This window comes from Euleptes europaea, chromosome 1 (assembly GCF_029931775.1).
Source record: "Euleptes europaea isolate rEulEur1 chromosome 1, rEulEur1.hap1, whole genome shotgun sequence".
Taxonomy (NCBI): domain Eukaryota; kingdom Metazoa; phylum Chordata; class Lepidosauria; order Squamata; family Sphaerodactylidae; genus Euleptes; species Euleptes europaea.
This window is the reverse complement of record NC_079312.1, coordinates 60,190,199-60,217,410: the sequence shown is the minus strand read 5'-3', so window position 1 is coordinate 60,217,410 and position 27,212 is coordinate 60,190,199. Positions and strand designations below refer to the sequence as shown.

At 42.2% G+C, this 27,212-nt stretch overlaps 1 protein-coding gene across 1 annotated transcript in view; it reads left to right on the top strand.

Moving 5' to 3' along the window:
- Positions 1-22,794, top strand: part of APPL1 (adaptor protein, phosphotyrosine interacting with PH domain and leucine zipper 1) — a 36,650-nt gene extending 13,856 nt beyond the window's left edge. The window contains exons 5-22 of the mRNA XM_056852134.1: positions 209-296; positions 1,044-1,085; positions 1,847-1,905; positions 2,763-2,909; positions 3,580-3,662; positions 3,760-3,918; positions 4,776-4,964; positions 6,512-6,554; positions 8,127-8,183; positions 8,818-8,909; positions 9,971-10,153; positions 14,272-14,321; positions 16,689-16,863; positions 16,960-16,996; positions 17,812-17,958; positions 18,082-18,132; positions 21,479-21,568; positions 22,530-22,794. Of these exons, the coding sequence (XP_056708112.1) occupies positions 209-296; positions 1,044-1,085; positions 1,847-1,905; positions 2,763-2,909; positions 3,580-3,662; positions 3,760-3,918; positions 4,776-4,964; positions 6,512-6,554; positions 8,127-8,183; positions 8,818-8,909; positions 9,971-10,153; positions 14,272-14,321; positions 16,689-16,863; positions 16,960-16,996; positions 17,812-17,958; positions 18,082-18,132; positions 21,479-21,568; positions 22,530-22,679 (1,842 nt within the window). The 3' untranslated portion in view covers positions 22,680-22,794. The remainder of the gene's footprint in view (positions 1-208; positions 297-1,043; positions 1,086-1,846; positions 1,906-2,762; positions 2,910-3,579; positions 3,663-3,759; positions 3,919-4,775; positions 4,965-6,511; positions 6,555-8,126; positions 8,184-8,817; positions 8,910-9,970; positions 10,154-14,271; positions 14,322-16,688; positions 16,864-16,959; positions 16,997-17,811; positions 17,959-18,081; positions 18,133-21,478; positions 21,569-22,529) is intronic.
- Positions 22,795-27,212: the final 4,418 nt, after the last annotated feature.

Below are 27,212 nucleotides of genomic sequence, written 5' to 3'. Positions count from 1 at the left end.
CATCACTTATGAAAATGTCATAGGGGGACTGATTTAAAAAAAATTGCATTTGGTAAAGGCTAAGAGTATGAAGTTGAGCTGTGTTTTAGAGCTCCTTGAATTTTAGCTGCCAAGATACTTAACTGCCAGCCACTGTAAAGCAGAGAACATTCTTCATATTTGTAGTCAAAATTTATTGATAATTCTTTTTCTTTTTTCTTTCGATTAGCTCAGTTCTTGTCATGCTGTTCTGTCAACTCAGTTAGCTGATGCCATGATGTTTCCCATTACTCAGTTCAAGGAAAGGGATTTAAAAGGTACAGTAGTTAATTTTTAATGTTATGTTTATGCATAAGTGTTCATTCTGTAACTGTTAACACTTTTTTCCTATTTTTATGCTCAAACATGCACTGTCCCCATTATATCAGATATCTAAGACCAGTCCAAACAGGCATTTCTGAGTCCTATTTTAAGAGGGTTTTTTTGGCTCTTGGATGTCAACTTTAATTTTGTATAAAGTGAGTGATATAGAGAATGACTGTCATCTATAGGAATGATTGTAAGCACATATTCATGGTATGTGGTCTGAGTGCAGTGACCTGTTAGGAATAAATGGAATGAGAGTCTTTTTACATGTATTACTATATATAGCAGTGAATCATTAAATTATGACTATAGCAAACTTCAGTCATGACTAAAGAAGAAAAATATACATAAAATTTGAGCAAATACGCTTTCATTATTGAATAAAGACTCCATTTTACAATGCTGCTTAAAACCCCAAGTTGTAAGTAATTTTTAAAGAGTTTGAGTGTTAGGATACAGCTTGGTGTTTAAAGAGCAGTAGCAAAAAGAAGCCTGAAATCAGTGAATCAGCTCTCCGTAAAACTCCAAGTTGTAAGTAATTTTTAAAGAGTTTGAGTGTTAGGATACTGATAGATGTTTAAGGAGCAGTAGCGACAGAAGCCTGAAATCAGTGAATCAGCTCTGTTTGTATTGTTTTTGTTATCAGCAAAACTACACTAATACTGTTCAGTACCTTACATAATATATATGCATTTCAGAAATACTGACTTTAAAAGAAGTTTTCCAGATCTCAAGCAATGGTAAGTATATCTTAAAGATTAATTTCCTTTTGTGGTGGAATTGCAAATAGTCAGAATTTACAAGTTTTGTGGTGCATGATTTTCAGGGCACTTAAAACATAGACAGAACTTCCATTTCGGACTTCAGAAACTTATAATGCAATCTTAACAGGAGTTATGCCCTTCTAAGCCTATTACATGGATGTAGAAGGGTATACCTTACTAGGATTAGGCTGTTCGTTTGTGAATGTGTCAGCTGAAATAACTATCCCTTGGCCTCAAAATCTGAAGTCATGGCAAATTTTGAATGGGGTATTGGGGAAAACGCTTGGGAAATGCCTGATACTAAAGTTATGGGGGATCTTCATCCTGTGAACTAGAAAAAGAAAAGAAATTGATGAAATATAATAAGTGAATTATAATGCATTCCTAAGGAGAGTTACTCCAGTCTAAGCCCATTAAAATGAATGGGCTTAGACTGGAGTAACTCTCCTTAGGAATGCACTGTTAGAGTCTCAAGTGGTTTAGTTACCCAGTCTATGGAAATATTTCTTTCCAACTCTATGATTCTGTTATTCTAATATAAAGTCTGCTTTTAATAATAAAAACTTACTTTCACGTCAGTTAAAAGATATTCTGTGGCAGGCAGTGAACTATGACTTCTATGAAAAATATATCTTATTATCTTCCTAAATGTTTATAAATTTTGATGCTGCTAAGAGGGTATATATGTAGAAACTCTTTGTTGAAGTACAGAATAAAAATATAATTTTCTTCTGCAGATCATGATGCTGCCATTACCAGATATAGTCGTCTGTCAAAAAAAAGAGAGAATGAGAAGGTTTGACCAATTTTCAATAAAGTGTATAGATTTCATTTATAGAAGGATTATAACACCTAATAATTTTTAAATGCTCTATACTGCTCTGCTTTCCACACCATCAGCTCATTCCTGAGCCTTGTGGTGGCCGGGGACGGCGTAGCCGAGGCGCTGCTGTAGTGCTTCCAAAGAGGATCCCTGGCTGCCACAAGGCTTAAAAAACTCTTTTTTTAAAGAGTTAAAAAGAAAATGGGGCTTTTCCCCCATAGAAAAAAAGTGATGCTGAGCCAGGAAAAACCTGGCACAGCAACACTGTTATTCAGTGGGGTGTTCCCGGGCTGGAGGTGGCTTTGGAAGCTGACTACTGTCAGCTCCGCTCCCAGGAATGCCCCCCCCCACGCCGGCGCTGCATTTATCTTCAGGGACTTAGGTCCCGGAGAGACTGCGGTGTCGGAGCAGCGGCATGCAGCTCCACGGTGCCCAGGTGCCGACGGAACTGCCCTCGCCACCAGCATAAGTGCCTTTTTATTCACGCCGCCTCCAGACCACTTTCAGACCCCCACCTCAGGAATGGGCTGCAAGTCTATTTGGCATTCCTAGAAGTAGTGTGAAGGAAAAAGAAGGCTGCCTTTCCCCTGAACAGATGATATGTATAAGTCAGTACAGTACAGAAGAATACATTAATCCTGAAAATAATTGGATTGTTCCTATTTTTAGACTCTCTCCTCAGATAATTAAAGAAACTCGTGTTGTAATAAATAGTCATGCAGTACATTCCTTTTAATTGCAATGTAAATGTCTGGTCTCCTGTGGAAAATAAAGAAATAGTCACTAATGTAATTTCTTATGCTTTGAATCAGTGTTCTTCTTCTCTTTAGGTCAAATATGAAGTTACAGAAGACGTTTATACTTCCAGGAAGAAACAACATCAGACTCTGATGCATTACTTTTGTGCACTAAATACTCTTCAGTACAAGAAGAAAATTGCTATGTTAGAACCTTTGTTAGGATACATGCAAGCTCAGGTGAATGTCTTAAAAAGCTGGAGTTTGGAAGTTAAATATGTATGTAAAGTTTGGGCAAATAAGAGAGCATGCGAGGTCAAATACATGCTGCCGTAAATGAAGTCTAACCAACAGTAGGTAAAATAAGGTCCTGTAGGCCATATTTGGCCTACCCAGGCTATTGCATGGAAATGTTTTTCATCTATTAACAGGATGCTCAACTCCCTCATCTTCATTCTTTCATCTTTAAAAGAAAGACATTAGTGCCACCTTCTAATAGTGCACTTCAAAAGTACATGATGAGAGGTTGAGGTTGCTCCTAGAAGCCATTACACGGTCTGAGCCTGTCTGGCTTTTCTGGTGAGAAGAAAGCATATATCCATGTGTCTTAAACCATCTGCAGTTTGTCCAGAAGAAGCAGTCCTGCCTTATAGCAAGCAACGAGAAATTGGTCACAATATGGAGAAAGTTTGTGTAATGTGAGAATCTAAGACATGTTGTTAGTGGTAAAATGTAAGTTTTCCTCTTAGCTTTCTCTTAATATTTGTTAATCGTGCAGTGCAATGGAACTGATCTCCTGATCTAGATCTATAAATTTCTTAAGACCTGCACCAAAACAGAAACACAAATTAGATGCGTGGGGAAAAATTAGTTACTTGTGGCTAAATTACTGCCCTCTCTGTTCTAAAAGATAAACTTCTTCAAGATGGGATCAGAAAATCTTACTGAACAGCTGGAAGAGTTTTTAACAAACATTGGAACAAGTGTGCAGGAGTAAGTTAATTTTCCTCCATAAAATGAACGACCTGTCTCTTTTTAGCCATTATTGGTGGTTACGTGAGGCACTGAACACTTGTCCTGTACTTTTTAGTGTTCGCAGGGAAATGGATCGTGAAGTAGAGACGATGCAGCAGACGATAGAAGACTTGGAGGTCGCCAGTGACCCACTCTACTTGCCTGACCCTGATACCACAAAATTCCCTAGCCAACGGAACCTCACTCGGAAAGCGGGTTATCTTAACGCAAGGAAGTGAGAACCATTTCAGATAACACTATTTTGAAATAATTAAATGACTACTTTTAGTAGTAATGTAAGGCGTGGGCATAGACAAAATAATTTCAATGAGGTGGATGGACTTGTGTGGTTTCCCTGTGGCTAGCGTGGCTTCGGATATTGCGCAGTGGCAACAGTGCTTCCATATGGCAGGTTTCCCTGTCCCATTGAGGTCAGTTTCCCCCCTCTTAAATCTGTAATTGAGTTTAATTATATTGATATAACAATAGTTCAACAGGTTCTCTGAATTCCCACCTTTCATTTAAAATGTAAATCTTCAGCTCCTTTTGTTGCCTGTTCGAAAGAGGTATGCTTCATATGTTTTTTGACAAACCTGAGGATTCTTCAGGCTCATTTTTTTGTGCCTCCTAAGAGACGCTGTAAGACTTCTTCAACTGGTGAGTGGAAATTGACTCTCCATGAGCGACAGTAGATGTGGGAGGATCTTCCTTTTACCTAAAGAAGGGAGCAGCTGTGCATTAAGCATTACAATTTAAAAATGTAGCTATCCTTCAAAGTGTGATTTTATCTAAGCAGCCTGTTGGTATACTTCAGGTGTATTTAGTATACCACTGACATTGTCTGAGAGAATGTTCATATTTTCCACACAGTTTTACATTGTCCTTGGTCCTCTGAAGAGTTGTAGACAATTTCACTTAATGCAGACTTAGTAAATGGTTAAGAAGCGTATTAAATTGTACCAGGCTATCAATGACAGTCTGCATTTTTTAGTTTTGGAGTAAATGAATTGATTCTTCATTATAGTATTTTGCTGGGTGGGGGGTTGGCAGTGGTACATGCCAATGCTAAGTCCATTTGCTTTCTTTTTCCAGTAAAACAGGGCTCGTGTCTTCCAGTTGGGACAGGCAGTTTTATTTCACACAGGGTGGAAACTTAATGAGCCAAGCACGAGGAGATGTTGCTGGAGGACTTGTGATGGATATAGACAACTGTTCAGTCATGGCTGTGGATTGTGAAGACAGACGATATTGCTTTCAGATAACGTCTTTTGATGGCAAAAAGTTTGTATTCATTCTCAGCTAATTCATTGGGGAGTGGGGGGATGCAACACACTTAATTTGTTTCTTTGCAGAGATTACCAGCTAAAGAGGCGTCTTGGGAGGGGAACACCAATATTTTTCACCTTTCAGCATAGTGGGAAAGTGACAAGTACATCAGACCGATTGTTAACTGTCAAAATATTGCCTCTGTTAAATAAAATGAAATCAGGATTCAGTTAATGATTAAAATTTTTATTGCCCTGTGCACTGAAACTTTTTGGCATATTTTGGAGTTTAGAATACTAGTGTATGCCTTTGGAATAAAATTTGGATTGTTAAGTCTTTTTAGTATATGTTAGTTGCATATGGTACACTTCGGAATAATATGTTGTCACTGCTGGTGCTAATCAAGCCCCAGATTGTTTTATGCCAACCAAATTAAGCTAACTTGTAGACTTGGGAAGGCATATTCTTTGGTAAGTGGCCTCTTTCCCCCCCTATAAGGTTGTGAGGGTATGATCCCTCCACAAAGGTGACTTCAATTCAAAAGAGGCAGAGTGCTATATGGGTTAAATACTATATATATGTTTGGGATACTATCATATCTCACCTGAACTTTTCAAATGAGGGAGAAGGAGCCCTTTTTGACTACTGAAAAGGCTTTGGTGGGTACTGTAATACCTGTTTGGTGTAGTGGTTAAGAGCAGTGGTTTGGAACGGTGGAGTCTGATCTGGAGAACCGGGTTTGATTCCCCACTCCTCCACATGAGCTGCGGAGGCTAATCTGGTGAACTAGATTTGTTTCCCCACTCCTACACACGAAGCCAGCTGGGTGACCTTGGGCAAGTCATGCTCTCAGCCCCACCTACCTCACAGGGTGTCTATTGTGGGGAGAGGAAGGGAAGGCGATTGTAAGCCGGTTTGATTCTGCCTTAAGTGGTAGAGAAAGTCGGCATATAAAAACCAACTCCTCGTCTTCTGCTTGGACACCCAGGATGGAGATTGCAGGTGGAGGGTGGGAATTGTGCAGGATTGAGTAGGTAAGGTGATAGAATCCAATTCCATGATCTTCCTGCATCAAATCCTTACCATGTTTAGGTCATGAGGGGGGCATTCTTCCTATTTCTTCTCTTTGTATCAGCCATCTCCTTATTATGACAAGCTGTGTATGTTACACAACTGTGGTAAAATCTCCCAAGGGTAGAGTTTTTGTGGTGTCTGGCACTTCCCCTCTCACTTAGCTGTACTAGCAAATGGATATTTGTTGAATACGGCTGGATGAGGGGCACGTCTGGCCCTTCCGTCATGACACAGATCCTACAGGTCAAATGTATATTTGAACATTTTTTGGGCATTTAGAGAGAACTAAATGTGTTGAAAAAGAGAGATATAATGAATATATAAACTAATATTCAAGGTGAAACATTTATTAATGTATGTACGTGAATCCTTTCAACATAGATACGGAATATCTTATAGCAAAATGAAAGATGCAAAAAAATACAGTGTGAAAGTCCTTGTCTTGAAAAAGTGAATCCCAATCTTTTTTTTCTCCCCTTTTTTGCCAGGTCTTCTATTTTGCAGGCAGAGAGCAAAAAAGATTATGAGGAGGTATGCTTATCAAAAAAGCAGTTGTAAAATCATAAAGTGGTCCTCTGACCCATGAAAGCTTATTTCACAGTCCATTTGTTGTTCACAAGACCCTTGGTTGTGTCTCCTGCAATAGACTAACATAACTTTATCTCAGGAAGGGGTTAGAACTGTTACTCAAATAAGATTTTTGTTTTTGTTGTTGGTTGCTTTTTACCTGGACCAGCCAAATAAAATTTGACACCAGTGAAAATTTCCAAATAACTATGAGGCAATTTTTCTATCACTGTTTTAAGAGCAGCATAAAAGATACTGAGTGAGATCCCATGGAGGATTTCCACTGACAGAAGGGGAGGTGGCTTTTGCCAGTTGCCCTTTTCTGCAGCAGATCTCTGAATCCCTCCTCATGCTGTTCCTGTGGGGTCCCCTGTTCCCCAGAAACAACCTTCTGAGGGGCATTTTCGGCTGCAGTGGGAGGTGAGGAAGCCAAACCTCACAGGTAGAAATGCCTTCCATCCAGAGAAATTACTGGTGGAAACTGCTGCGTTTAGAAATTATGTAGAGGGGAGAAAAGCAAAGAAACTGCCAGAACTTTACAAGTTAAAACTTCATTCCTGTGTATTGTAATCCAGTTATACACCTCTGGGCTGTTGGTGGTCCCAGCATTGCCCAACTGATGAGGTAGAATTTAATGTCAGCTATGCATCCATTTAGGATAGGGTGTGGCTTGTATTAGCGGTGGTACACTGGTATGTATAGAATTAGGATGCCTGTTGATCATACTTGGTCAGAGGCATAACATTCTACAGCAGAACTACTTATTGCTTTAGTCTTCCAATGAATTCAGCATTAAATTGTCAACAACTGATTGATGGAGAATGCAGTAAATATTTTTAGTTCTTTTAAAGATACCATGTTCTTCTGACGAAATAAGAGCCATTTACTCATTTTTACCATAAAATGTCATTTTGTGACATGTTCATGTGGCTTTTTTTTTTTTTTGCGATTTATATGTTCCGTCATGCGATCGGGTGTATATTTCACCACATTTTGAATTTCTTTTTTAAAAATAAGCTGCTTCAATATGTAGGGTTCGATCCAGCAATCTGCTTGCACAGGGATCGCAGCTCTTCCCTGACTTCACTTCCCACCCAGCAATCCCTTCTGACCCTGCTAAAATTGATTCCTGAATTCGCTGGATCCGTGTGCAATAATAGCCCTGTGGGTTAGTGAGTTGCACTGAAGAAGGGGAAGGTAGTGAAATCACCCTTCCTGCCTCTTCTGTGCTGATAGGAGAGATGGAAAATGTGATTCCCACCTCCACCCCATCCTCACTGCAGCCCACTGATCCACATGGTTGTTACTTCATGTGGGTCTGGCAGTCCTGGCAATAAACCTTTCTGTTTTCAGACGGGACTGAGAAGGGAAACGGTAAGAACTGTAACCATCAGCCCCTTCTACTGATGGTTTGCTGAACCTGTGCAGAAAATTACACAGAGGAAAGGGATGAGAAATTTGAGTAATGGATATGACACAGGAAAGCCAGTATTAATGATTGTACCCTTAATTGTACCTTTTGACTTTCTTTTTCAGTGGATATGTACAATAAACAACATCTCTAAACAGATATACCTAAGTGAAAACCCAGAGGTAATGTTTTCATGTCAAAAATTAACTTTTATGTGTAAACCTCACTGTCAGATGAGCTCTGGGACAAAACTCCGTCTCTTGATACCACGGAGAGGGATCATGAGGAATGTTTTCTGAAGCGGTTGTTCACAGCAAAAATTATGAACCTTCCCTTTTAAACTGACTTTTATGTTCAAAACACTTCATTCAGTCTTGTCTGAATCAGACCACTGTGCGCTTATTTCATGTTAAACTATGATGTATCATGAAATCTGAATTGCGCCTGTATAAGCCTGTCTTCAATGTCTTCAGCACATTTTTCACTACAGAGATTAATCTGAATTAGACCATTATAAACAGCCCTGAGACATGTTAATGGTTTCCTCCTCCTTTGTCTGAACTTTTTTTGTTTAGAAATATCTGTTTTGCACTCTTGACTCTCTGCTGATGTCTAATTAGATGAAGCAGTTACCATATGGTGCAGTGAAAATCTTGTGTACTTAATCATAGAAGCAATTAAAATATGAAAGTGTGAGGTATGATGGTTACAGAGCTCTCATGATACTTGGCTGTAAGAAGTCTATTTCCCACATGTATTCATATTTACTTGAAGAAAATCTTCAATGTGTGGTTTTGTATTCCCCAAAAAACATAGGAAATTGCTGCACGTGTAAACCAGTCAGCTCTGGAGGCTGTCACCCCCTCACCTTCCTTCCAGCAGAGACATGAAAGTATGAGACCAGCAGTGTAAGTTGCAAAACAGCAGAGTGTGTTAAAAATCAGGTTCTGCAGACTATGGGGGTTCCCCTGATCGCTAGCTGTCTGGTTGCCAAAGTGACTTAAAAGTCAGTCATGTTAGGGAACTTGATTGTTTTCTGTCTGGCTTCTTTTGATGGCAGTTTTACACTGCATGTTTGTGGTGTACCCTGTGTTAATTCCCCTCTAGTTTCATAACTTCTCTTAGTTAATGGTTATTGTGTTTGTTTAATAAATAAATATTTTTTGTTCATTATACCTGGGTCCTTTACGCCTCATACTTGGCTGTACAGCAGGTCACACCTCAACAAAAGAGAGAGTTCCCTAGTGGGAGCAGGGAAGGTGCTCTGGACACTCCCCAATAAAGCCATAGAACCAGAGTGGTGGCACGCAAAACCCTTGCCTGTTCCAGGGCTGAAGGAAGGGAGTGTTGGAGGCTGGAAGGCTCCTTGGAAGAGTGGAAGAGTTGGCTCTTTCATATGCCAGCTTTCTCTACCACTTAAGGATCAAACCGGCTTACAATCACCTTCCCTTCCCCTCCCCACAACAGACACCCTGTGAGGTAGGTAGGGCTGAGAGAGCTCTAAGAGAGCTGTGACTAGCCCAAGGTCACCCAGCTAGCTTCATGTGTAGGAGTGGGGAAACCAACCCAGTTTACCAGATTAGCATCCGCTGCTCACGTGGAGGAGTGGAGAATCAAACCCAGTTCTCCAGATCAGAGTCCACCACTCCAAACCACTGCTCTTAACCACTACACCACGCTGGCTCCTGTCCACAATAACCTCCCTCACAATCCTGCCCCTTCCCCGTGACAAGTCCATTTAATTACCAGAAAGAGTAAGATTTGCCTTCATCATGCAGTGATCCTGAATCAGTTTTTGTGGGAGAATCCCACTCCTTGAAGTGGGATTTCCTGCAGCTAAATTGTTTCAGATTGTCAGTCCCCCAGTAGATTTATGTTGTGATGACTTTGATGCTGCTTTTTTCCTCCTTGATGCTTGACATGCTGCATAATTTGAGACCTTTTCTTCTGGTTTTGCTTCATTTTTTAGACAGTCTCGTCCTTCCACAAATCGTACTAGCAGCACTGGGTCTTTGGGATCGGATTCAGCATCTCTGTCAGCACTTTCCTTGGATTCACTTGTTGCGCCTGACACACCGATACAGTTTGACATCATTTCTCCTGTGAGCGAAGATCCACCTGGCCAGACAAAAACCTCAGGACAGTCAGGCAGGTAGGGTATAACAACAAAGTGTTTGCAGTTACAAAAAAAAAACATAAAGTTGGTGATGCTATCCTACAATATAACATGCCTTCAATTCAAGGACTGAATGTAGGCTGGATCGTATGCTCTCTTCTCAGTGGTTCCCTTGGCAAGAATTTCCCTTGCTCTCTCTGCCAGCCTTAATTATGTTTTAAGAGATAATCCAATACATCTAGTTGTCATGGCTGACCAGAAGCAGAGTTCACTTTTAACTAGGGTTTACTACCAAGTTTTAGAGTTGCCAAAACTTTAGGTGGAGTCTGGAGATCTCCCAGAATTACAGCTGATCTCCAGGTGACACAGACCAGCCCTTCTGGAGGAAATAGCTACTTTGAAGGGTGGCCTGTATAGCACGGTTGTTACCCTGAGAAGGCAGTCTCCACTTAAGTTGGGGGAATTAGCTGGAGTCAGCGAGCAAGAGGGGGTAACTGGGATCTCTAACCTATGTATTGTGTGCAGTTCTGGAGGCCTCAGTTCAAAAAGGATGTGGACAGAATGGCTGGGGGGGGTTGGGAATGTTTAGTCTGGAGGAGGTTGAGGTGGGGACATGATTGCTCTCTTTTAAGTATTTGAAGGGCTGTCACTTAGAGGAGGGCAGGGAACCTTTCCTGTTGGAAGCAAAGGATAAGACTCGCAATAATGGGTTTAAATTACGGGCGGAAAGGTACTAGCTGGATATTAGGAAAATTTTTTACAGTAAGAGTAGTTCCACAGTGGAATACGGTTCCTAGGGAGGTGGTGAGCTGCTCTTCTCTGGCAGTCTTCAAGCAGTGGCTGGACAAACACTTGTCAGGGAGGCTCTAGGCTGATCCTGCATTGAGCAGGGGGTTGGACCAGATGGCCTGTATGGCCCCTTCCAACTCTATGATTTTATGTATACCAGGATAATCCTGGGTGAAAATTCTCAAAGGAGCAGATGGTTGTATAATTAAAAATTTTTTTTATTAATGAATAAAATAATAAAAACGAACTATAATTTAAACAATGAACATATGCACACAAGGCATACAAGAGCTGGCTAAGAGAAAACGGAGGAAGTTAGATAGGGTTTCAGGGATGGGTGATAGTTACTAGTCTTGGAGGGACGTCCAGGGAAAGCAGCACTGAAGAGGAAAACCACCAGTGTTTCCAGGAGCAAAAAGAAGAGCCCCCATGCAAGTGAGGCTGCATGCACGGATCCAGAACACACACACACTATGAATGGCCAAAGGACCAATATTTATACCCCAAAATGGGTCCTGAGGCAGTATGAGGTAAGCTGGCAGAAAAGCCAGCAACAAATAATTGATTGCTTTACTGGGGTTCCTACTAAAGAGTAGGAGAGGCTTGATGAGTCGTCAGGACCCAAGAGAATGCCTGGGCTATTCTCTTGAATACCGATTGATTGCTGAGAAGGGTGCAGATAGGGTAAGTAATAGTCTGCTTGGAGCGCTGATCACCTTAGGGTGACACAATGGAGAATAGTTGGTCCCATTGTCCAGCTAGGCACACCTTAGGGCCAGGGGAAAGGTTCAGCGGCCAACTGACTTCCTGCCCAGGCTTGGCACACAAGCTGGATCCCAAAATCCTTTGAGAGGCATCCATTTTGTGGGGAGCTGTGTCTTGCTCTTATGCCAGTCTTTGGCCCCTGTGCTATCGTGTCACCACTTAGCAGAAGGAGGGGTTCGACTGCTTACACTGTACTCTGCTGAGACCCCTCCCAATACCCTTCTTGGCTCCATCCCCAGATCTCCAGGAACTTTCCATCAGGAACTGGCAACCCTGCAAAATGTTGAGAAATGATTCAAACCCTGGTTAAAAATGAGCCCCGGCTAGTGTGAACCACTTTTAAACTTGGCATTGATATAGCTTTTATCTGTGTTTGAGACAGTGGGTAGAATTCTTGCATGGAAACGGGCAGGCTGGCAGAGGAAAGCCATAGCCCTGAGTACTACGGCTAAGGGTGCACAAGAATTTTGCCTGCATGGGATCATACGAGGGAAGAGAAGCAAAACCTTACACAATTGTGTAAATTTCAGGCATTTCAGCTTCTGTGTGCACTGCCTCATTCCTTTCATCATTTTTTTTCATCCTGTTTAATCTTCAAAAAATTTGTTTTTTAAAAAGTATATTTTCCTTTCCTATTGCTTGCTTGCCCAGCACCTTGGGTATTTCCTCTTGGAAGCTCAAGAGAAATGTGATAGCCCTGCTTCCAGGTGGTGATGGCATACTGATGACTCTCTTCCTAAGCTAAAAAAGGTGAGTGAAAATGATCTAGGCTTCTGGAGTGATATCTGATAGGAAGATAAAAACAAGCAATTGTATGAAGTATCCCCCCTCTTCAGATTCAATCTTGTTCAAAAATAAATGTTTAAAAGTAAAATATTTGTGTGTGAGGATATTTATAGCATTAGACTTTTTTGCCCCCCATAAATGAAAGTATAATCTGACTACATCACGCAAAAGATGTTTGGCGGGAGCTTTATAAAACAGTGTAGATTGATCTAGCAGTGGGCACGAGCCAGTTTGTTGCAATGTGAAAACAAGCCTTAATGTGGGATAGAGGAAGATTGGTAGGGAAGGAACATCCAGGTTCTAATGGGACAGGCTGCATCACAATGTGGATTGCGGGAAGTCATACTACGTGGCCTACAGCTGTGCAGACACTTCTAGTTTGAACAGAATTGACGGCATGAGGAGAGCCGCTGCTTGCTTTGCTTTGTTGACACTGCAGATGACAGACTGCTGAAAACTGACCCAGACAGAAAACGATTGTCAGCTGAGACTGAGATGGCTCCATTGTACTTCTCTGAGCCAAAGCAAAGAAGAGCTAATCTGGCAGAAGTGTTAGTAGTAGAAGCAGCATGGGGGTCTCTCACCATGAGTGTCTGTGATGTAGCCGTTCGGGTGATGCTTGGGTGCACTGGTACCAAGGTGGAATGGCCATAGCAGAAATTTGCTTGACTCTGGATGTTTCTTGAGCTGTGTCCTGGGGAGTCATGATCAGCCTCAATTGGAAAGGCTACTGCTGAGCTTTGCAGTATGGGGCAGCTTTTGGTGGAGTTGACCAGGCATGGAGTGAGGATTTTCTAGCACAGTTCTCGTGAAGGTTTAATGACCATGAGAGAGAGACTTTTTGGATAAGTCTAACTTCACTGAACAGATGTATTCAGAAAGTAAGACTGAATGGTTTTTGTAAACTCTAATCAGAAAACACCCCAACACCCAAATGCACTATCTCAGATTAAATTCATCATAGTAATTGGATTGTTGGACTAGGGTACAGATATTTTGACGTTCCCTGCGTAATTGTTTTTAAATATATTTGTAGTGCAATTTAGGTGAGGTTGGTGATTTATTCCTCATGGAGTTCATGCTTAAATAATCTCACATTAGGATTTGCACATTTCTTGTCATTTGTTACAAATTATCTATTTACGTGAAAGGAAGATCAGTCCCCCCCCCCCAGGAGTGCCTCCAGAAAAAATAGACGGTAGTTTTACATTAAAATACAGGCTACAGGTATGTGCAATAATCAAGTTTTGTAGATAACCTGGGAGGGGGGTTGTCTTACATTCAGGCTCATCTTCTTTTCAGATAAAGATAGTATGTGCCTTGGATTTCCTTTTCTCTATATTACAAATGGATTACCTCATATTAAAAAAATTCTTCATGTCCTCTTTCTATGCATCATTGAGTTTACCTCCCTCCCCCCTTCCGTTTTGGTAAAGCCTTTCCTTTGCCTCTAAGACTGGAAGCCTAGAGTATTTTCACTTGCGTATAATTTGAAGAATAATTATATTTGAGAGCCAGATATAGCCATGTTTCTCTTGATTAATATTGATAGCCAATTAATTTAACAGTTTTAGAACACTACGTCAAATGGTTTGAATGCAATCTTCAAGTAGAACAGTGCTGGGGGGTTGTCCTTCCACTTGTTTGTTGCTGATGTATAAACCATCTCCAATGATGCTGTATTCTGAAGCTTATTGTTGTGAACCTTTTGAAATCTACCATCTTGAGATTTTGTTTGCTTGCACACAGATTATTGGTGACTTCTTATATATACACTGATTTCTGATACAGTATTTTGGGGTTGTTTTTGACAGGCGTACAAACCCTTTTGGAGAATCTGGAGGGCTTAAATCAGAAACAGAAGGTAAAGCAGAATTTCAGTTAAATCCAAAATACATTTAATATGCGAATCTGTCTTTAAAGAGTGGTGTGTTCATTTGAAACAACAAGTTCTGAATTTAAAAATTTACAAAACAGTTCAGCTGAGAAGAGTGAAAAGGGCACATGTGTACCAACTAAAGTTTCAGTATGAAATGATTTACCTAGGTACATGATCATATATTCCCTCTGTGGCAAGGGATTTCGGGGTTGTTGTTTTTTTAATCCTGTGGGCTTTCCCAAGGCAAGTGAATGGTGTAGTGCAACAGAATATTTAGCTGGTGATGCCTGTCCTTGTGCTGGGACAAGGAAATAATGGGAGTAAGTGCTTTAGTCCTCAAGGTAGTCTGAAACTTTTGTCAGTAGTGTTGTAAGGAATGCAGAACATTGTAAAAGAGTGGTAAGCCACAGATTCTCTAGAACGGATAGGCAATGTTCAAGTGAACCAGCTAACCCAGTGGTTCGCAACCTTTTTCGAGTCGCGACCCCTTTTTACAATTGCCAAGTAACCTGCGACCCCCGCCACATTTGCATAAAGCCATAAAATGACATTTTCAATAGGATAAAGAAAACACATTAAAATAGATTTTTCAGAATATGATTAGACAGTTCATGAGAGGGAGGGCATCGTGGCCCTCTTCTGGGCATGGAGTAGGGGTTATTGGGGGTGTGTGTGGGGGAGGTAGTTGTGAATTTCCTGCATTGTTCAGGGGGTTGGACTAGATGACCCTGATGGTCCCTTCCAACTCTGTGATTCTATGAAAGGCTGCAGGTAAACAAACGAGCAAACAGATAAATGGGATGGATAAAGAAAGGAAGGGGATTGTGAACCAGGAAGGGGCTGCCACCTGTTGTTGGTCCTCTGCACAATCCCTGAGTGCATGGGGGGGCAGCTGGAGTCTCCAGATGGGGACTACATCAGTTTCTCCCAGATGTCATGCTTACTTGGTGTAGGGGGTGGGGTGGCTGCGGGAGGGGGTGCGCTGGGGGTTGCCCTTACCTGGATGTAGCCCCTCTGGAGGTAGCTGTAGGGCTGGCGTCGCTGGAATTCGGCGCAGACCTCCTGGCTGGCAGCTTGCAGGGAGTCGGGGCCGAGGCGGGCGCGGCGTTGGCAGGCGCGCAGGCAGTGCGCCCGGCGGAGGATGGCAGCAGCAAAGGGCAGGTCCCCAGGCAGGCGGTGGGCGGCGAGGGCGCGCTCCAGGCAGCGCACGACGGCGGCGAAGTCCCCCTGCCCATGCGCCTCCACGCCGGCCACGTAGAGTGCATCGAAGAGCTGCTGGGGGCCCAAGGGGCAGGACGCCCCCTCCCCACCCTTTCCCGACGCCCCCAGCAGCTGCAGCAGCCCGCAGGTGGCCCCGGGCAGTGGGAGGAAGTGGCCCCGGTGGCAGAAGGGGCATGGGGGGCGTCCACTCCGTCGGCTGGGCGCGCCCCGAGAGCTCCAGCGCGCGGCGGGACCGGCAGCCCTGCGATCCACCGACCGACAGGTGCGCCTGGCCGCTCTGCTCCGCTGCCTGCCTGCCACTCCCTCCTCCACCGGAAAAATAAAAATAATTACAAGTAAAAATAACGTGGCGACGGGGGTCGTAACCCATAGGTTGGGAACCACTGAGCTAACCCCAGCTTATTGTTATTGGGCCCTTGGGCTCCTCGTGTGGCTTGATTTTGTTTGAGTTGATAACATTGGGCTCATTCCTGCTGTACTGGCAACACACTAACTGGAAGGACCGGAGTGAAGCTCAGGCCTCCCTAGGAACTGTTGCTCTTTTCCTAGATCCATCTGACTCACATTTTAAGCCATTGCTTGTGTACATTTGCTTTAGAGATTTGATTTAATGACGGATTAGAAGATGGATGTCTTTATCATCCTTGCGTTGCCTTAAGCAATCATTTCAGATTTAGCTGCTACAATTGGTGCCTGGTTAGGCTTGAATTTATCAGAGATTCAGTTTATATTGTTGTGCAGGCTAATTGCACACAGATAAGATCATTTTCCACGAAAGTCTTTACAGCAGTTCAGTGAAAGGAATGGGGCAGCAGTAAGGGAAAATGGTAAATATTTCAGAGTGACATAGTGTTGTGTAGTAGTTAAACTAGAACGGAGGAGACCCAGGTTCAAATACCTTCTTGAGGGCACTACTTTCAAATATATTGGTGCAAAACTTTACAACTTAGAACTGTTTTAGACTTCTAGTAAATGGATTTTTAATAAAGTGTAGAAAGGTTTGGAGAATGTCTTGTGGTTGTGAATATGGCTTGCATCACATGAACATTCAATTAGACATGTGACAAGCAAGATTCTACCAGAAAGTCCAGAAGTAATTTATACTATTTTTTTCATGTATGTTTGTTATAGATTCTATCCTTCATCAGTTATTTATTGTGAGATTCCTTGGGTCCATGGAGGTGAAGTCTGATGAAAATCCTGATGTTGTTTACGAAACTATGCGCCAAATACTAGCAGCTCGAGCTATACACAACATTTTCAGGATGACAGAATCACATCTGTTAGTCACATGTGACTGTTTAAAGTAAGTGTACTTTGCAAAACTAACGAACTTTTTGTCAAGCAGATTTAATATAGTTCCTTTTCTGTGTCCAGTAACTTCTTAAATTAACACTTCTAGGTTAATTGATCCACAGACACAAGTTACAAGACTCAGGGTAAGTTGCTGATATCAAAGCATTCAAATATAGGAAATTATTCTGATGTTTCAGTGCAGCCTGTGCTTTCTTTTTATTGTCAACCACACATTACGACAGAAGTCAGAGAAAACCCAAAATAAGCCCATGTGTAGTTAGCATGAAGTAATGAGTGCTCCTTTCTGAAGGACTTTCAGTGCAACATTACTGCAAGCATAGCAGTGCCATGATTTTGTTTTGGCAAAACCTGAGTTCAATCCTGACGGAAGTTGGTTTCAGGTAGCCGGCTCAAGGTTGACTCAGCCTTCCATCCTTCCGAGGTTGGTAAAATGAGTACCCAGCTTGCTGGGGGTAAAGGGAAGATGACTGGGGAAGGCACTGGCAAACCACCCCGTAAACAAAGACTGCTTAATAAACGTCGGGATGTGATGTCACCCCATAGGTCAGTAGTGACCCGGTGCTTGCACAGGGGACTACCTTTCCCTTTTAGAGGGTTTTTGTAACACTATTGAATGCATGTGAGTATTTAAGTATTCAAAAATAGTTGTGGTATTGGTCAAGCCTAAAACACTTTGTCATGTCATGTTTTATATGCCTATTATATTTTATTTTTAAGGGATAAATTGACATCTCTTCAACTGAATAGAATTAAGCTGTAGCAATCACTTGAGCATTCAAGCTTAATGTTAAACTATTTTAGTTCATGTCTGTTTCATAGTGATTACATTTCTTCTTTTGTCAAGTTCATTTATTTTTAAGTAAGCTACAGTACATTGCTGTCCAGTGGTATCCAATGAAATTTAAATTTCCGTTTTTGTTTTGTTTTTGTAAAAAAGTTTCCTTTGCCAAATATAGCTCTATATGCTACACATCAGGAGAACAAACGCCTTTTCGGATTTGTACTTCGAACTTCATCAGGGAGACCAGATAGCCGGCCGACTTCAGTCTGTTATATATTTGAATCAAACAATGAAGGGGAAAAGGTATTGCTACAACAAATTTCTTGAGTATATTGAAATACTCTGAAGCTTTGGAGAGTTGATTTAATGACATTAAAAGATGGTCATCTTTATCATTCTTAACGTCTCCTAATTTCCCCCATTTAGATCTGTGACTCTGTAGGACTTGCAAAACAGATTGCATTTCATGCTGAATTGGTAAGATTTTCAGTGGCTGTAAAGTGAATAGGTTTTGTGCACATATCACAGTATTGTGGAACTAAAGGAAATCCAAAGACCACCTAGCTGAGCATCCTCCTTAACGGAGGATTGTTTTAGAATCGCTGAGATCATTACAGGCTATTGTATTCAATCTTCCCTCATCTAGGAGAGCCAAGTTTCCTGAAACTATTCTCAGGTGGCTAACAATCCCTATTTTGGGTTTTTGAAGTGTAAGGATGTGACTCTGGCCACCAAGACTAGATTAATTCATGCCATCATATTCCCTATTACTATGTATGGGTGTGAAAGCTGGACAGTGAAGAAAGCTGATAGGAAGAAAATAGATTCCTTTGAAATGTGGTGTTGGAGGAGAGTGTTACGGATTCCGTGGACTGCCAAAAAAACAAATCAGTGGGTTATAGATCAAATCAAGCCTGAACTGACCCTAGAACAGTGATGGCGAACCTTTTAGAGACCGAGTGCCCAAACTGCAACCCAAAACCCACTTATTTATCGCCGAGTGCCAATGCGGCAATTTAACCTGAATACTGAGGTTTTAGTTTAGAACAGGGGTGGGGAACCTTTTTTCTGCCAAGGGCCATTTGCTTATTTATAACATCGTTCGGGGGTCATACCGGGCGTAGATCTCCTGGTGTGTGTGTGTGGGGGGAAGCTAGGGTTGCCAGGTCCTCTTCACCACTGGCGGGAGGTTTTGGGGGTGAAGCCTGAGGAGGGCGGGGTTTGGGGAGGAAGACTGCACAGCCATAGAGCCCAATGGCCAAAGTGGCCATTTTCTCCAGGGGAACTGATCTCTGTTGGCTGGAGATCAGTTGTAATAGCAGGAGATCTCCAGCCACCACCTGGAGGTTGGCAACCTTAGGGGAGGCTATGCAGAGAAGGCTTGGAGGGTGCTTCAGCTCCCCCAGGTCTTCCCCCTCCTCCCAGGTGGGAAGGCAGCCAGCGGTGGGCCCAGGCAACCAAGGTGCCAGGGGGGTGCAGCTTGCAGCCTGCGGTCGATCTGCAGGGAAGGAAAGAAGGAAGGAAGGAAAGAAAGAAGGAAAGGAAGGAAGGAAAGAAAGTAGGAAGGAAGGAAGGAAGGACAGAAAGAAGGAAAGAAAGGGAAGAAGGAAGGAAGGAAAAAAGCAAGGAAAGAAGGAAGGAAGGAAAGAATGAAGGACAGAAAGAAGGAAGGAATGAAGGACAGAAAGAAGGAAGGAAGGAATGAAGGACAGAAAGAAGGAAAGGAGGAAGGAAGGGAAGAAAGGACAGAAGGAAGGAAGGAAGGACAGAAAGAAGGAAGGAAAGAAGGAAGGAAGGAAAGAAGGACAGAAAGAAGGAAGGAAGGAAAGAAGGAAAGGAGGAAGGAAGGGAAGAAAGGAGGACAGAATGAAGGAAGGAAGGAAAGAATGAAGGACAGAAAGAAGTAAGGAAAGAAGGAAGGAAGGAAAGAATGAAGGACAGAAAGAAGGCAGAAAGGAAGCATGGAAAGGAGAGAGAGAGAGAAAGAAAGAAAGAAAGAAAGAAAGAAAAGGAGAGAGAAAAAGAGGGGGGAAAGAGACAGAAAAAGAGGAGAGAAAGAATAGGAGAGTGACAGAAAAAGGAAGAAAAGAGAGAAAAGCCTTCACACACACACACACACAGCCGGCTCCCTGCGACCGGGCTTCAGCCTTCCCACCTCTCCCCCCCCCTCCAAGTCCACAAAAGTCCTCCACCTGATCGGCTCCCACGCGGATGCTCCGGCCCCGGGAGGGAGCGATTGGCTTTTTCCTCTTCTTCCCCCTTCCCTCCGCGGCGGGCGAGAGAGGTTTCAACCCCTGTGCCGCGCGGCGTGCAGGGACGCTTCGCCTTCCCGGTTTGGGGGAAGCGTCTTCCTCCCTCCCGCCTCCCCTTGCCGATGGCGAGAGGGGGTTTAAAGGGGCCGCAGCGTTCCTGCACGCTGCGGCTTCAGAGAGGGCCGTGCTGCGCTGCGTTTCTCTGGCAGCTGCAGCGGAGCCCAGGCTGGGCCAGGAGCCTTCTTACTCCTCCTCCCAGAGGCTCCGGGGGCTGCTTGGGCGCAAGTCCCGCCGGCCGCCACCGCAGCACGCCCCCCCCCACCGCACGGGCCGCTCCCGCTCCCCGGCTCCGCTTCGCAGGCCGCTCGGCTGGGCTGCGCGCTGGGCAGAACCGGGGCGGCGGCGGCTCCTCTTGGCCGAGCGGGGGAGGCGCCGCAGGTGGCGGCCCGGCTTTCAGGGGCCTTTTGCAGCGGGCGGGCAGGCGGGCCCTGAGGGCGACCGCTACCGGCTCGCCCGCTGTCCCCGCCCCCGTTCTGAAGTGCCTCCCAGTCCGACCTTGGGCGTGAGGAGCCAATCCGGAGTCGCTGCGGACCGCCCGTGGCGCGGGGCCAGGCAAAGCCGCGACTCGACCCTTCGCCTCCAGCCCGGGAAGGGAAGGGGAAGGAAGGCTGCTTCCCCGGGGGGTGAGTGGAGGCGGCCGGGCGCGTGCAGGCAGAGAGGGCTACGCGTGCCAGAGTCGGCACGCGTGCCATAGGTTCGCCAACACGGCCCTAGAAGCTAAAATGACTAAACCGAGGCTGTCGTATTTTGGTCACGTCATGAGACGACAAGAGTCACTGGAAAAGACCGTCATGTTAGGAAAAGTAGAGGGCAGCAGGAAAAGAGGAAGACCCAACAAGAGATGGATTGACTCAATAAAGGAAGCCACAGCCTTCAATTTGCAAGATCTGAGCAAGGCTGTCAAAGATAGGACATTTTGGAGGACTTTCATTCATAGGGTCGCCATGAGTCGGAAGCGACTTGACGGCACTTAACACACACAACAATCCCTATCCAAAGGTGTCTTTTGAGAACGTGCTTCTTTAGTTTTCGTGGGCTTTGGCTGTTTCTAGGCAGGAATGCCGTTAGCTCTGAACGTTAACACTCTGTGCCTAATGAAAGATTTGTACAAACGTATCACAGCACTACAAAGGGGGCAAAAGTATCCTTTGAAATCTAGCAGCGTGGTCTAAAAATGTGGTTGGTGTGGTGGCTTATTTTTCTTCTGTACTTTGGGGTGGCAGTTGGCAGGTTCTGAAATCCTTGTATACTGTTAGTCTTAAGAGGCATCAGTAGACATTTGTTAAAAGATTAGCTACTTCATTTTTTTTGTTTTGATGTAAGACTTTTAAAAACAAAAGATACTAATGTAAACTTAGTAGAAAAGGGCAAGAGTCCAGTAGCACCTTAAAGACTAACAAAAATATTTTCTGGTAGGGTATGAGCTTTGTAATGTAATGTAAACTTACTCTGCCTATTTGATGTGGCTTTTAAACAGCTATTAACCCTCTTTATGCTTTTTTTCCCATCAGGATCGTAGAACCTCAGAGAAACAGAAAGAAATAGAGAGAGTGAAAGAGAAACAACAAAAGGAGCTCAGCAAACAAAAACAAATTGAAAAGGTATGTTAGCTTTAGTGTCTAATTTTCACGTTCTTGTGTTTTTCTTTGAACACATATCGGTTTATTTTGAACTACTGTTATGAAGAAACAGATTTGTCCTAAGGTAATATTAAAAGGAGAGACTATAGCTGCTTGCAAGTATGTGTAAATAATGTCTGTCATTCAGAATTTTCTTTATGCATATCTGGGCTTGGTCACATGAAGCTGACATTAAATTATGCATGGTGAGAAAATGGATAGCCCTTTCTCTCTTACTACTAGAACCCTGGACTATCCAACGAAACTGATTTGCAATAGGTTTGAGGCAGGTGAGAGAACGTATATTGTATTAGCTGTAGAGAAATATGTTAAATTTACTACCAGAAGATATAATGTCTAGACATATTTACAACTGGGTTGGACAACTTCTTGAAGTTGTCCAGCTAAGTGGATCCTCCACATTCAAGGTAGAATTCTTCTGAATAGTAGGGGAAGTCTTCATGCCCTGGCTAGCCACTTTTGTGAGAAGTATGCTGGGCCCTTTGGCTGTTTTTCTGTGTTGATTTTCCAGAGTTCCCCCTGTTCCATATCATGGATAAGCATCTTTCATATTTCTCTGCATTTGAGCCACTGTGTGTATGCCAGTTGGCTGTTCACTACATTTTTATCTTGCCTTTTCTGCAAGGGATTCAGGATAGCATCAAGGCTCTCCCCTCCTCCATGTCATCTTCCCAACAACCCTGTGAGGTAGGTTAGACTGAGAAATTGTGCCTGGCCCAAGATCACATGGTGAATTTTGTGGCTGAGTGGGATCAGAACCTGTTTCTCTGGTCAAAGTCCAGTGCTACCACCCGCATGGCCTCCTGTTTGTTTGCAGGAAATTCTTACCAGTGTTCTTGCTACTGAAAATAATTATGCTGTTCATAATGGGTAACCTGTTTAAATAGGGAGCATCCAAGTCAATGCCTTTGTTTCCTTTCAGGACTTGGAAGAGCAGAGCCGTCTAATAGCTGCTTCTAGTAGATCTAATCAGAGTGCTGGAGATGGCCAATTTGTCACCCTTAGTAGTAGCCAGTCAGAAGACAGTGATTTGGGAGAAGAAGGGAAGAAGAAACGTGAATCAGAAGCATGAGTAGGAATCTTTGGACCTTTGTCTGAGATGGCATAGAATGCAGAAAAAAACAAAGGTGGAGGTTTCCTTTATTAGATGAGACTTCATATTCTGAATTTTTGTTTTTGTTTTCCTTCGCTTGCATAATGTGGATACGGACGTTCTTTCATACTGTAAGGAATCATGGTTGATGGCTGTAGCGGAACTGGAGTTTATGGACCTTTCTGGTTACCAGGGAAATCTTAATGAGGTAGAAATTGGCATAAATTATGATTTTACTTTCATGTTCAAAATGTTCTTTAAATGGGTATCGTGCTACTTGCTGCTAAATGATTCTGAGGGTAAATTTAAAGGGGAAAATAAGTACTGCAAAACCAGAAAAATCACAGTTGTGTTTTTAGATTAAATGAGGTTTTCATCACTGTTATTTGACATTGCAATGGATACTGTTGGCCCTAGCTTCTCAACATATGTTTGGTGACTTCTTGAAAGGCGACTGCAAAACTAATGCAGGTTAGAAATTGGAGTGGGGTAAAACTGTCCATGTAACAAATGTTTCCATTTAAAGATAACATTGTGTGTCCAAGTCATTCGCAGTGGGCTTGCAATGGATTTACTGGCATTCAGTAACTCTTTGGAGCCTTAGGTTTGCGAATGTTGATAGAAGAACTCTTTGCTCAAAGAATTTATAAACTAACGGTTGAGATAAAATTTCTTACAGATCTAATTTTGTTAACAGCTGTTTTGCGGGACGACTTTGCTAAACAGCTTGACGTGTCGCGCAAGTGCATGTATAGTTTGCATAAATCTGCTGAACTTCTTAGATGAATTAGGCTGAAGCTTCTTATCCTGATCTGTTTTTAATTAGAAATAAATAACAAGTTTTTAAAATATATCAGATGCCAACCTTTTCTTCCTGCACCAGAGGACTCAACACAAAAGGTTATTTTATATTGGACTAATTACACTAACTAGGAAAGTCCATTTCTGACACCACCATGCATACATGACTAGAAATTATGAAGTCATACATCCCAAATGATCAAGCCCCTAGTTTCATAAAAAGTAAAATTGGCTTAAGCCCATGGAAGCTATTCAAAACAGCAGAAGCCAGCGTTTTGTCTCTAGTGTGTTCAGCTGTAGGCTCTGTGTATCATTTATAATGTGAACAAAGGAAGCCCAAGTCCCATAATTGAGTTATGCGCACCCTTTTCATCCAAGCAGGGTTATCTTTTTTCCCCAATTTGCCCTAAGGATTGCTTAGAAAACTGTCTTGATATACCTAACTTTCTGTGGCTGAAATGATAAGACAGTCTGAAGGAAGCAACAAAAATGCATCTTGGGTCATTAGATATCTGGGACCTTTTGAAGGACCCATTTATGCTACCCACTCCTGAGACCTGTAGAGGAAGTTCTCCCAGGGAACTCTGACCCTGTTTGCCAGGAAGCTTTATGAATATCTATCAAAAGGAGATGGGTAGGGCTGCAATAAACTTAACGGGCTGCAGCTGCTCCTTCCACCACAACACTGAATTTCTGCAAGAATCAACTTGTGCATAAGGCTGATGAAATACATTTAATGCTGCTTCATTTACTTGTGGTAAAGGAATACTAACCTATGTTTTATATTGGGGGACAGCTTTCTGAATTGGCAATATCATAATTATGTCACTTTTTAAAAGCTTAATAAAGCCATATAGTTACACTTTGTGAATCTTCCGTTTCTGTTAGTTAATAATCAGTTTCTGTGATAGACAATGCTTAGTCTTATATTTTCAGATTAACCTCTGCCAGTTGTTGCCTGCAATCTTTGTGTGTATATATGTAAAGATGTTATGTTCATACACTGTATTATAATGTGCATAATATCTGTATTTCCTCAAAAATAAAACTGATGGGTTTTACCCTTCTACCAATTGTCAGATACGTTTTAAAAGGGCTTGCACATTTGCTTTTCATGGAATTGGAGACTGTCAGTTATTTGTACTCTCTCATCTTGTCTTTGGAAAGACTAAGTAGGGAGTTTAACATATGCACGTTTGTGTGTAGGGGGAGAAAAACAGTGTTTCCATGGCTTAAAAAACTGTATAAATGTGCCACTACATTGATCAATAGCTTTTATATTGGGGACATTTTAATAAACCTTATCCCTGGAAGTAGGACCGAGGTTTTCCATCTCTTGTTAGAAAGATATGTAAAATCTGAGGATGTACTTCCAACATTTATTTTTCTGTTGGATATAGTGGATTGGATCCATCAGTGGAAGCTGCTGACAACTGGGGTCTTTCATTCTCCTTCCTCAGCAATCTTTTCTGACCTTGGGAAAGTTTATTGTCAGGGTCTAATAGCCCTGCATATAGGGAAGCTTTGGTGGTGGTGGATTAAATTCACCCTTTCTGCCTATTATATCAATTCTGGAAGAGGGTTGGAAAGGACCGCTTAGGGAGGTAAATGTAGGATCCAGCCCAGTCTCTGTACAGACAAGCATATAATTTGGTTGCCTGATTGATAAACGGATGATACAGAACCACTCGTGCCATAAAACGTATTTAATGCTGTATAGTAAATCTGTATTTTCCTACCCATAGGTTCTTCATGTAGAAAAGCTGTTATGTGTGAAAAAGTGTTCTGGTAATCATGAACCAAATGTTCCGTTGTATTTATCAACACATTAAATGCTTTCCTCCTACTAAATTAGTGCTTTAAAACAGCTGAAGAGCACAACTTCTAGCTCATATGTTTACCATGATTTTTTATAAATTATTTATCATATTTTAGTGTAAAATTCAAGATGGAAATGAGATATTTAACAGAGGTGAGCATCATCTTTTCCCCCAGTGCATTTCTGGGCCCCCCACCCTAAAAAAAAAAAAAAAATCTTAGCAAGTTTTCCTTTTCCCCCCTACAGTAGTCCAGGTATTGCTGTTTCTTGTTTGCACATGATACACACACAAAACTTGATTAAAAGTAGGAGAACAAGATAATTTTGATCACTATTTCTGGTCATATCTTTAGATACCCTGCAAATATATACATCAAACAATAAAATTCAAAATGTGTCCTTGTTTCATAGGAAAAGTATTCCAACTTGTCATTTAAAGAAATAACTTGGTATAACTACAAGCAAGACAAGAAGTTTGTAAAATTAACTTGAGTGATTTTTATAATGTAGTAAATTGGTCAGATTCTTACAGTAATGTAGTGGTTTGTTCCTGTTCCGTGACTGATTTTTGCAGTGTTTTAAAGACTAATATAGTTTCCCTGAATATTTGTATTAATAATTTCTAATGATTGTCAACTTGATATTTTGAATTGCAGACTGATACTTGTATACTAATAAAATGAGAGGACTTCAGCAACATTCAGTTATAACTTTAGTGTATGCGTTTCTGTAGTAATTGTGAATATATTTTGTTTACAGTTGTCTCTAATCATACCCGAAATTTTCAAACATCTCTGAAATCCTTTGTTAAATAAATTTTAACTGTTGGTCATTTAAGAATCTTACATGTATATATGATATAGCCAGAGATTCACTTATTATACTTAATAAAAATAACAGTTGGAATGATGTCTATGTTATATTTAATAGAATGACAGAGCCTTTGCTCTGCAAAAGTTGATACCTATCTTGGATTTTTAAAAAAACATATTCCTGATACAAGGTTGACACTGTTTGTTCTTTGTTATAATTGAGGTGAATGTATAGAGTCATGTTGGTATATGAACCTTGTGGTGTGACTGATTTACAGCCTTTAAAATGCTTTGCATTGTCTCATTTGTAGGGATCTAAAATGTAAATTTGTTTCTTCCTGTTATATTCCACCGTGAGATCTGAGATCACTTGATAAGTATTGTGTGAGTTTGATAAGCTGAATAACAATCCGATGGATACTAGTGATACTGTACTACACTGTGCAACTGTAGTGTGTGAATACCCTAAACAGCTGATGCATCTGCATATCAAAGCCGCTTTGAGCCAATGGAATGTAAAGCAAGTGTTTGATTTAGAGCAGAGTATATCAGCTAGGCTCTGACCTGAATAGCCCCAGGTTATTCAGAAGCCAAGCATAGCTGACTCTGGCTAGTATTTGGATGGGAGACCTCCAAGGAATACCAGGGTTGTGACGCAGAAGCAGGCAATGGCAAACCACCTCCAAATGTCTCTTGCCTTGAAAACTTCACCAGGGGTCACTGTAAGTCAGCTGTGACTTGATGGCAAAAAAAAAAAAAAAAATCAGCTGGAGTAGTGCTACAGATAATTCTATCTCTTGTCAAAGAAAGAAAGGACAGCGGGTGGCCATGTGTAATACCCTTTATCTGCAAGTTTTGCCACTTTCTCCATCCCTCTGCAGCTCCCTGTACCACCTCCCATCAAATACTGAGGAGGATTTGGAACAACATGTAATGAGACAGGACAGAAATCACCATCATTCTTGTGGAAGTTTCTGCACCTCCATTGGAGGAGGTGGTGAATCCTTCCTCTTTGCATAGCAACCCTCCACCCAATCCTCAGAATGCGGGGCGGGGGGTTGAGAAGGAGGAAAAGTGGCA